The 12,054-nt window shown below is 31.6% G+C and overlaps 1 protein-coding gene across 1 annotated transcript; it reads right to left on the bottom strand.

The window, feature by feature from the left end:
• Positions 1-1,321: 1,321 nt before the first annotated feature.
• LOC145093152 (GTP-binding protein, HflX) lies at positions 1,322-5,117 on the bottom strand. The gene is made up of 13 exons (XM_079031223.1): positions 4,618-5,117; positions 4,222-4,286; positions 4,074-4,136; positions 3,836-3,925; positions 3,636-3,742; positions 3,069-3,137; positions 2,822-2,966; positions 2,615-2,670; positions 2,478-2,528; positions 2,292-2,346; positions 2,108-2,164; positions 1,894-2,013; positions 1,322-1,806 (listed from the first exon to the last, which is right to left on the bottom strand). Exons 1-13 carry the CDS (start codon positions 4,985-4,987, stop codon positions 1,441-1,443), a joined length of 1,614 nt encoding a protein of 537 aa, XP_078887349.1. The 5' UTR covers positions 4,988-5,117; the 3' UTR covers positions 1,322-1,440.
• Positions 5,118-12,054: the final 6,937 nt, after the last annotated feature.

Here is a 12,054-nt window from a genome sequence, read left to right on the forward strand (position 1 = left end):
TTCGGTGATCAAATGGTCAAAATGTTGTTTCGGTTAGGAGATTTTGAGTGCACTCTTTCACATGGTCGACAAATGAATGAAACACTTGATAATTAGATTATTATTTTTATAATCACTTAATTTGTATACAAGTTATCATACGTGTCATCCAATATGATAGCAAGATTGCATGTTTCATTAGAAAAATCCTAGCATCTGAATATTGAGGCTCAAAATAGACTGCCAATATCCAAAAGTAGCCTTCTACCAATCTATCGCGAACATGAGGTAGTTTGTTTTCTAAAGCCAAAGTCTTCCACCATCTATTTAGATACATGAAGGTGTATGGCCCGCCATGAAAATAATTAAATGAGGAGATTAACAAATTAAGGACAATAGTTAATTGGACTGATTGATTAAGTGCGTACCCTTTGATCTAATCAATATGATTGGTCTAGCCAATATTACTACCAAGGTTTCACTCATTCTCTGTCCATTTACATTAGAAAACTATAGAAGTTGTTAGGTTACGTACTTGATGATTTGGCTGAGCTCCTTTTTGTGCAAGGATTGAAGTAAACTGAAATCCAACATGGAAAACTATTGTAAGGCCTCATTATGGGAAGCTTCTTTCTGATACATGGGTATGTAACGCAATGCCTCAAGCCTTGGCAACTTTTTCCGAAGAGGTTGTTCTAGTACTTGTTCTATCCGGATCTTAAGAGATGCATCCTTACACATATGATTATTTCCTATGTTTTTAAGTTGAAAAGTCGTAAAAGCGAGGGTTACATCATAAAGTTATCCAATATTTACACTTTTTATAACATAACTATCACTTAAATCATTATTTGTTACGGATTGATCCCCGAACTTAATTTTTTTGCTTTATAGGGGCACAATATGAGTTTTTTTGGTCTAAAAGGTCATTGAACCGGCTATTACAGGTTGACAGGGACTAAAAGAGCAGGTTATATCCTAGTTTAGGGACCCATAAAGCCCGACAAAAACTTTAGGGACTAAATGAGTAAACCCTAGAAAGTTTGTAGGACATTTATGTCATTTTCCCTTTTGAATATATATATATATATATATATATATATATATATATATATATATATATATATATATATATATATATATATTCGATCCGTTTGCTTCACATGAAAACTCTACATGGTTTGACATATGACACATGATACATATTTGACTTACTGACGTTTTGCGCATGATACATATTTGTTTATCGACAAGTTTTGATTCATATTGCATGTTTCACATAAAACATATAACGACATCTAAAAAAATATAACCACTTTCGTAAATATTTAAATATCAAATGTTGTTGGTGTTGGAAACTTGTGAAATTATAACTCCAACAAAGGAGAAATATGATTTTAAAGGTTTTATATAAAATGTTCTTTGATTACAATCTTTTAAGCCCAAAAAAAAAAAAAGCAACTATCTAACTACAACACTCGTATCCTCCTCTCTATGTGGTCTCCATTTACGTTCAAATACACTTCTCTCCACCACTTTCTCAATCTTCAACTTATCATCAATAAGCTCTAGTAACTCTTGTAACCCAACTCTAGTTATAGCCGAGGTTTTAACATGAGGGGTATATTCGGATAAACTTTCAAATTCCCTTTTAATCACACCCTTAGGGTTAGAATCGTCTTTTGGTTGATCCTCTAACGTCTTCCATCCCACAAATGAACCACTAACATCATCCCATTTCACTTCATCTTCACAAGAAATCCACTCATCGTCATCATCATCCATGGCTTCTTCATTTACAGCTATTTTAACGTCTTGAAGATCAATCTAGAAGTGTATCATATCAATATGATATGATGATATGTTAATTGAGATTAAGGGTTGGTTGAAGGAAGGGCGAAATGGACTTTTTACCTTGTTTAAAACCTCAATCATGTTTTCAAGCTTTGAAGTGGACACTCCTATTTGTTGAAGAACTTGTAACACAGACTCTCGTTGTTGATCACGATTGGGTGCACTTGAATCTAATACATGCTATATCAATATATTGAATCATTAAAAAAAAGGGTTTATCATTTATAAAAAATAAAAAAATAAAAAAAAGTCAATTGGTCAAAGCAATTCCTACCACAAGAAGATCGGCTTCAACAACTTCTTCCAATGTAGCATGAAACGCTTCCACTAACTATAATATGATTATACAAAATAAATAAATAAATAAATAAACAATTTAGTTTTGTATTATAACATCGTATAAAAATTAATGAAAGTAATTTTTGCATTGAAGAAAAAGACGAATTGTTTTTAGTTACCTGTATAGGCAAGTCCGATATAAATCCCACAGTGTCACTAAGGAGCACTTTCTTCCTAAATTTAAAAAAAAAAAAAAAAAAAAAAAAAAAAGAAGAACGAATTTACTAAAGTAATAATAAATACATCATGAAAATTTAAAGGTAAAAATGAAAAGAGGAATAATAATATAATATAATAATATTTACCCTGATGGAAGAATAACACTTCGTACTTTAGTATCAACCGTTGCAAACATCCTGTATTTAATGTTAATTTACGACGCAACATAAAGGGCAAAATCGTAATTACACATATAAAGAATGTATGTCATGTCATGTCATACCGATTGTCACAAAAGAGGTAAGTGTCCGAAAGTGCACTAACTAATGTAGATTTCCCCTACAAAAGATTTATAAAATTACATTATGGAATTATGGTTGCTATTAAATGTTTTGTATTTTGATGATAATTTTCAATGTATGTTGCTATTTTTTTTTATTTAATATTAGAAATTATATTAATTTATTTTGTGAAATAAATATAAACCTACAGCATTTGTGTACCCAACGATAGCGACAGTTGGCATGTCTTGACTGTATGAGCCTCCATGTCTTTTGCGGGACGCGCGTTGCAGAGCGCGTGTACGGCGAACATCTTTTATTTCGGATAATAATTGATTTTTCCGTTCGATGATTCTAAAATTACATTTTTATTACTAAATTAATAAACAAAAATGTAAAAAAAAATGTAATATGATTTATGTAATAAAGTTTGAGCATAAAAGGTAAAAGTAAAACCTTCTTCTTTGAAGTTGAAGTTCGGTTTCTCCTGCACCACTAATAAACCCTCGTCCACCACTTCCTCTCCTAATAACTCAAACCACACACACACACACAAAAAATAAATAAATAAATCGATTCACGAATAAGAAAGTATTTTTAAATAGTTTAAAGTTGCATTTGTTACGCATGACAATACTGGACTAGACAAGCTTTCTAGGACTAATTTTGACGATGAAGATGATAAAGGCATTCACATTTTTTTGCACAGATAACATTTCGACATAAGTTTTCCTGCCCCTAGACAAAAATTGTACTTTCTGTCCCACATTTTTTTTGTACTTTTTGTACCACATATTTTAGTGGACAAAAATCTATACGGTTTTTTGTCCCATATATTTTAGTAAGACAAAAAACTGTACTTTAAAATTTGGGACAAAAAGTTCAGTTTTTTGTCTCATATATTTGTGTAGGACAAAAAACTGTACTTTTTGTCCCACGTTTTTTAATAGGTCAGAAACCCCATTTAGTCAGGTCTAATTCAGTTCAGGTCAGTCCAGTCCAGTCCTGACTACAACTACGCACCCTTTGGCACTAACGACTTCAGCTTCGCCACCAAATGTGGAGCGGCCATTGCTGCCACGAATGCGAACAAGTCTGGTTCTTTTGTACATCAAAGCAGCTAACTCGGCCTATAAAATTTCAAAATCATTATAAGTTGAAATTATATTATAATTTATAAAAAATAATAATTGATAAAAAAAATAAATAAATAAAGCAGTAACCTGTAATTTTGCTTCCTTTGTTTGAGCATGAGCATGAAATATCTCAATGATGAGACCTACACGATCTAAAACAGGTTTTCCCCATGCCCGCTGTTATCATTAGGATAAAATTTATAATAAACATGTGATTAAAAAAAATATATTATTATTATTATTATTATTATTATTATTATTATTATTATTATTATTATTATTATTATTATTATTATTATTATTAATACATTTGTGATTTATTTACCTCTAAGTTTCTCTGTTGAATTCCTGATAGAATTCCATTCACAAACACTGCATCTACTCCATCCTGTTATGAAAAATTACTCATTTTAAAATTTCATTATTGCATTAGAAACAAATATTGTGTTAGATAATAAAATATCACAATTTACATTTGAATCTTCTGCATTTAAATGACATTTAATGTTGTCAACAGTTCCTGGTCCAAAGAAAGTATCTGCATCACCCAAAAGTAAACAAAAATTATCAAACATTTCATATATTTAACAATTGGACTTTTTGAAATTGAAAGGTCAAACAAGCTTATTACATTGCAGCTTCCAAATTCATATGATTTCTGAAGATTTTCCGATAAAACAGATGATTACGAACATGAAAGTGAAGTAAAAAATAGGAATAGACCGATATAGATGATAAATTTGCAACAAAATACATACAATTCTACTGGTGAATATAAGAATGTCACTACGTTTGACCCTAGAAGTCAAAATGTATGATCTTTTTTAAGATTATAGTTAGAAAATTAGATGCTGAAAGATCTTGCGAACCTGCCCGAATGGATCGATAAGCTGGATTTTGCACAACAAGATGTGGGGGGGATTCTTTCTTCGAAAAATCGGAGCCGTAGTACCCATCTCGCTGTTCTTCAAGTGAATTCGCAAGGTTGAGAGCTTCATCGAGCTTGGTTTTCAATATGGCATCAGGTCGAAAACGAGGTTGTACAACGAACAATCTTGGAGGGGAATCTGGATCTTTATTGTATTCATCTGCGCCTGCGTCTTCGTGTGTGTGGCGTATTTGTGAATTAGGGAACGGAGAAGAAGGGGTGATTGAAAGTGGAGGAAAGATTGATTTTTGTGCGAGGGTTTGAGGGATGAATCTGAATGAAGCTCGTATGTGGTAACTGGCTCTAATCATTTGAAAGAATTTTGCTTTCTAATTGAATCGGAAGGGTTTAAGAACAATAGAGAAAAAGGAAATTAGTGTGTTCGGTTTATGACCCGATTGACATTGGTTTGGGTCCTTTGGGATTGTTCAAGCACCCTCTTGTTCTAAATTCAACCCTCAAAAATCAATATATGCCGCCGTATAAATTTAGTATATGATTATCTAGATTCCATTAAAATAATAGAAAATGACAAAATTAGTCAAATACACTAATTACTTTACAAATTTAGCAAAAGAAAATAGGAATTATAAAAATAACCATTAAATTCGCAGATGGAAAGCCCATCTGCAATTTTTGCTTTCCATCTGCGAATGTACAAGTGTCTAAAACACATCTGTGCTTTAGTCACTTGTACATTCGCAAATGGAAAAGTTCATCTGCGATTTTCCGCAGAAAACTCTATAAAACCTTTTTTTCTTCATTTTTCACTCTTCAATACAGAAAAACTCTCTCTCTTTCTCTCGGAGATTCCTTTTGATGATTTTTTGAAGAAAATGAAGGATTGTTTCAACAATCCCGCAAATATGGTTAGATTTTAACTCTTTTTATGTTTTAATTAACATTTATTTAGTATATGTATTTATTATTTTATTATTTATTGTATTAGTTAGTGTAAAAAAAATTGAAATTATATTGTTTGTGATAGGGTAATTTTGTTGTATTTGATAGTTTTAATATTTGTTATTAGTAAATTGGAAGTTTAAATACTATTTGGTTGTATGAATGTACAAGTAGAGACTGCGTAGAGTGTGCATCGGGTGGTTGTACATTTAGTAAAATTGTTAGAATATGCTAAGTTTTTTTAAGTTATTAGTTAAATAAATTGTTAGAATAATGTTTAGAATATGTTTTGGTTAGTGGTTTAAGTTGATAAATTGATATAGCATGGTTAAAATATGTTATTTTTCGTTTGTATAATTGTTGTATAACTTGAAAAATTGTATATTCCTATCGTGTAATTGTTTTTATAAATTGAAAAATGGTTAAAATAATGTTTACGAATAGTCGTTTGTATATTTGTCGTATAAGTTGAAAATTTGTATATATTTGTTGGTGAAGTATAAAAAATTTTATAGTATTGTTAGAAAATTTTATAATATATGTACAATAGTCGTTTGTATATTTATCGTATAACTTGAAAATTTGTATATATTTATTGTTGTAGTAGAAAAGATTTTATAGTATGGTTAGAAAATGTTATTTTATATAATTTGAAAATTAAAAATTGTTTGTATATTTGTTGTATAACTTGGAAAATTGTTAATTTAGTTGTCGTTTTAGCTGAAAAATTGTTTGTTTATATGGTTAGAAAATGATATTTTATATAATTAGAAAGATAAAAATTATTTGTATATTTGTCGTATAACTTGGAAAATTGTTTATATATTTGTCGTTTAAGTTGAAAAATTGTTATAGTATATTATTGTTTTTCAGCGTAAATATATAAATTATTTATTAAATATTTGTATTTGCATTGTTATTATTGTTTATGTTATTATTGCATTTAATAATCATATATTTTAAAATGAAATATTTGTTTAGTTCTCTAATATGTTATTGTGTTTTGTGCAGCATGATTATAATAATTTCAATGTGAAAGCAATTGTAAACTTAAAAAGATCGGGGTGTAATATATGGGAAGTATTTGAAGTGTTAGATGGTGTCAGACGTGATATATTTAAAGATACCGTATTTGGTTACTTGTTGGACGTCCCTCGTTTACAAGGGGGACGGATTGTTGTTCTACAAAATGTTCCTTCATCAGATACGGACGAACGTTGTTTTATCTCCGGATGGAATAAAATGGTTATATTTTAGATTATGCAATACGAAAATGGTATATGGGCCGGAAGAGTTTTGTTTGATAACTGGCTTCAATTTTGGGGAGTATCCAAAAAACATTGGGAAAAAGTGTCAGAAAAAAAATAGTTAGTAGTAAAAAAAGATGTTTATTGCATGAGCGACTATTTCCGAACTATACAAATAGTTCGGTGAAAATCGGCGACCTGAAATGTTTTATTTTAAATCAATCATTCTTAGAAGTTGACGATACCGATGCAGTTAGAGTATATTTGATATACATTTTATGTGAAGGTTTTTTGGGAAAAGAAATAAATGATCGGGTGCCACAAGATTGGTTTTTTTGCTGAAAATTTGGATGTCTGGAACAAGTATTTTTTGTTTACTTTGAAACTTTTATATTATTAATGTTAATTTATATTATAACTAAAAAAATTTGTTTTGTTAGTTTCGCTTGGGGTAGCTATCTCTGAGATATTACGTATGATGACCTTGAGGATACATGGAACAAGATGAATAAATATTTATCACTTCCTGAGCGTCGTCAAACTTTAAAATACTCCGTCTCAGGATTTACGGCTCCAATAAGGGTATAAAAATTTACTTATATTTAAATGGTTTTATTGTTATGTTTGTTATTTTAATTTTAACTTTTATTAGTATAATTGTAAAATTGTAGATGTGGATGTATGAGATGCTTCCGGCTGTTCGCGCATGTGGATTTGTATTGAGAAAAAATAGAGATATGCCTCGGATGAAACGATGGAGTGGGACAAAAAAAAATTGAAATGGGTTGATGTGAACAAGATTTTTTCAAAGATACAGGTTTATAAATATTTTTTTATTATTAATAAACTTCATTATTATACTTTTATATGCATTTTTAATATGTTCAATTTTTTAGGAGGGACAACCACCAAGACAAAACATGTTACCGAGTGATGGTGAGATGACATCTTGTTATTATATGTCATTTCAAGAGTATGTATATAGTGAACGGAAATCATTTTCATCCCCAATACGGGACCATTTTAGGAGATAAGACGAATCTTCGTCTAGTATGTCGTCTAGTGATCGCTCTCATGGTAGAGGTAGGGGCAGTGGGAAACACAACCTAGAGGAGGTGTTGAAACGGCTACATATACTGAAGCAGCATGTGTTTACGAACCGAGAACATAGAGAGGTTTTTGTTGAAGAAGTGAATAATGAAGATTTATGGAATAACATCAGTTTTGAGGAGTCTACAGTATTCCAAACAAAATTTGATGAACGGGTTAGTTACACGCTATATTATTTTTTTTATTTTAATAACATATATGAATATTTTTGTTCATATTTTATATTTGAAAATGTAGGTTGTACAAGATGAAGTGATGAATAAAAATAATACAACTGAAAATATTTTTGGTGATATTGAAGACGACAAGGTTGTTATAGATATTACATTTACGATTTTCATAATTAATTTTTAATGTGTCTTTCACTAATAAGTATAATGTGTTATTTTTAATGTAGGAGTTAGAGGAGAGGAATGACAATGCGGGGAACAAATTTGATAATGGTTTATTTTTAATGTGTTATACATGTACCCCGTTTGCATTTTATGTTATGTTATGTACTAGTTATGGGTTAATGTTTTAATGAATTGATTATGGACGTGTAATCTTAATTCTTTTTTAATTGTCATTGAGGAAACATCATACATTAAAAGTAAGGGAGATTTATTAAGTACTGACAAAACACACGTACAAAAACAAGCAACGAAACTAACGGAAAACACACAACTTAACCAACATGCATATTAAAAGTGAGGGACATTCTTTAAAAGATTCAATGCATCTCCATGGGTAAACTCTCTACCATCAGATTCGAAATGATATAGTTCCAAAGCCACCTGTATGAGAATGTCTTCATCCATATTCGCATGTTCATTATTCGGCTCGTTATAAATACGTTGAAAATGTTTGACCTTTTTTTTTCAAATCCATAAACTTCGCTTTGACATCTCTTCTTCTTCGATATTGAGTACGCCCCATTTGATGGTGAAACAAATGACAGACACGAGACCAAAATGATCCAGCACGAACTTCTGGCGGACCTGGTGGAAAATCGTCCTCTACAGTTACAATCCAAGCTTGAACCAAAGCGACCTCCTCTTCGTTGCTCCATCTATGTGGTACGGGTGAGTCCATAGTTACAAGGGAAAAATTAATGTGATACAATTAAAAAGGGTATGAAAAAGTATTTATAGCGACTCGTTATTTTCCCAGCGCAATGGCTTGTCAACTCAAGTAGTAGTGTATTGTGTTGTCATTCGATGCAATGGCTCGTCAACTCAAGTAACAGTGTATTGTGTTGTCATTCGATGCAATGGCTTCTCAGTTAGTACACTGCGTTCTTCAGTTAAGTTGGACTATGAATTGCAGACATAATAAGAAGATTGGACTACGATATTGTGTATAAACTACTATAAATAGAATTTTAGTTAAAACAACATTCTAATAACCGATGTTACAATTATTCATATATTATTTTTGAATATTTACTCTCTTTATTTCACTAAATATGAGTTCAATACCTTGGAGCAATGAGGAGTTCTTGGTTCTTACACGTGCATATATTCATGTGTACGAGATCAGCAAGTTGAACGATCCATTGTTTTGGACTCGCTTAACCAATATCTTCAATGCTGAAAACCAAATGACTACAGCAAACGATCGTGACGAACTGGACATCTTAGCAAGATGGTATGAAATGAAAACTGAAGTTCTATTACTCAACGATCTTTATACCAAAATTGACGACGCCCGTTTAAATGCTACTGAGGACGTCATCTTGGAAGCTGCTAAGGAGGAGTACAAGTGATTAAGTGACGCATCCGAATTCCAGTTTCAAGCCCCTTGGAATATTTTGAAATATGTCCCGTTTATTTAATATCTATTTCTATTTAATAGGTGTGTACTAGGTTATCTTTGTGTATTACGTTTGTATTGTAAGCACCTCCTATGTTTAATTTTAATAAATAAATGTTGGTTGCATTAGTGTTAACGACACTATATAATACATTACTAACAACATTTCCATGAACCATTAAACTTACAACATTACAAATATTCCAACTCTACGCCTTAAACTTAAAACATGAAACTAACAACCATTAGATGAAACATTAAACTTAAAACATTGCTACAAACAAAGCATTTAAATAAAAAATAGGTCCATGTGTTATTTATAACGGAAAATAGAGCAGACTACATGAAATACTAATTATTTTTAACAACCTTCCAAACGTCTTCATATTCAAAGTCTCTGCCTTCACGCTCCAAGATGTAAAAATCATTAACAACTTCCAAGAACTCTTCCTCGTCTCGACAACAAAATCTAGTACTGTTCGCATAATTACACGCTCGATTGAACCATGTGATTTCTTCCTTTACATCCATCCATTTACTAACAACATATGATTTTTGTCGTTGTTGTCCTTCTCCCATCTCATGGTTGAACAAAGCTGTTATGCGGGTCCATTCATCACCTACTAGACAATGTGGGGGAGAAAGTAACGGTACACCCTCCTAAACACTTAGCCAACATCGTGTTAGAACCAACACCTTGTTTGTCGTCCATGGTCGTTCACGAAGAAGTTTCTGCATTCGACGACATTTCTAAATATGGGAGTTGATTTTGTTTAGATGATATGGGTGTTTGGTTAGTATAGCTTAAACATCTATTTAGAATAATAAATACAGAACTATGATTTGGAGGTTACTGCAGTGACTTATCATGTCAAACAGTCATTTATGTCTTGTCACTTAAGAGTTTGACTACGATTTGCAGGTTACTAAAGTGACTTGTGTTTAATGTGTAGTCATTTCAAAGTTTGACTATGAATTACAACTTTGACTACGAAATGGTTGCATTTAGACTATGATTTGCAGATGGAGTATTATGTATAAATACCACTTATAACAACACTTTATTATAATCGCCACTTTATTATGAGTTCCTCAAAAAATTTCGAAATTTGCTCATGCAACGAAGTAGATTGTTACTATCAGTGTTCTAAAAGGCGCGTCATGGCGTGAGGCGTGGCTTCGCCGTTACGAAAAGCTTCATAATGTTGCTGTTAGGCGTAATGCGTGGCAAGGCATGATATGGTGCGCCATGACGCGTGTTTTTTCGTTTGAGACACAGTTTTTTCTCTTTGTTATGTCTTTTCAAATCAGAGATACAAGTATTGTGGTTTTTGTTAAATTTTTGTTATTAGTTATTGATCTAACACTTCTAAAAAGTAGTTATATTTAATATAAATTTATATTTATGTGGTAATATAATTTTAAATTAATACAAAATCGCCGCCTTACATCACGCCTTGAAAAACGTCATGGCTCGCCATGGCTCGTTAAGCTTGAGGCTTGGCCTTGCCGCCACGCCACGCCTCACGCCATTTAGAACCTTGGTTACTATTTTGATTCAGTCGACCCTTTTTTACACCCTCTTCAGCAGGCCCATATATGTCTGATGAAAATTTTGAAGAATTGAAAAAGGCTGAAGAACAACAAGAACAAGACAAAGAGTCATCCCGACTTCTCACTCAACGTGGTAATGAAATTGCATGGGAATGCAAACAAGCTCAAGAATGGATAGACCTCAAAAAAAGTGAAATCAAAGAGCGTGAAGAATGGATAAAAAAAACTAAGAAGACAATCAAAACGACCGAAAAATGGGTTGCTGAGAAGGACGAGCAGATGATACACCTTAGGGTGCAAAAGGATTGTTTGGAAGATAAAATTAGAATTATGGATGATTATATAACAAACGAGAAAGAGAAGTATCAATTTCAGTTCCCTGAGTTTAATAATTAGTGACAAAAATGTTGTAACATTATCATGAGTTCAGTTCAGTTTGTTGTTTTTTTTTAAATAACATTTCTTGTTATAATCCGCAAACTAAATATTATAATATAAATGCTTAATTAATTGTTATAATCTACAAAGTAAATTAAAATATGAAAGCATAACAATGTCTTGTAAGATTTAATAAAAAAATTACAATACATAAAAAGTTAACAACGCTTCATTTCAAGGTTGTTTTATATCAAAATCAGTTTCATAGATTTGTGAGCAACTCGCTGAACCACCAATATTAAATGTCATTTCTGTAGTAGAAATTGTCGTGCGACCTGCTCCACTATCGGACACCCTTCCAGTACAATTGTTTCTCGTGTGTCCTACTTGAC

This window comes from Lactuca serriola, chromosome 3, assembly GCF_051521515.1.
Source record: "Lactuca serriola cultivar US96UC23 chromosome 3, Lser_US96UC23_V15, whole genome shotgun sequence".
Taxonomy (NCBI): Eukaryota; Viridiplantae; Streptophyta; class Magnoliopsida; order Asterales; family Asteraceae; genus Lactuca; species Lactuca serriola.

Bases quoted from the DNA above. Each gene is read 5' to 3' on its own strand.
- LOC145093152 (XM_079031223.1), bottom strand. From the start codon at position 4,987: ATGATTAGAGCCAGTTACCACATACGAGCTTCATTCAGATTCATCCCT. The intron at 2,529-2,614 runs GTATGACATGAC...CATTAAATACAG, and splicing joins TACCTCTTTTGTGACAATCG to GATGTTTGCAACGGTTGATA. The intron at 2,014-2,107 runs GTAGGAATTGCT...ATATTGATATAG, and splicing joins TTGAAGCCGATCTTCTTGTG to CATGTATTAGATTCAAGTGC.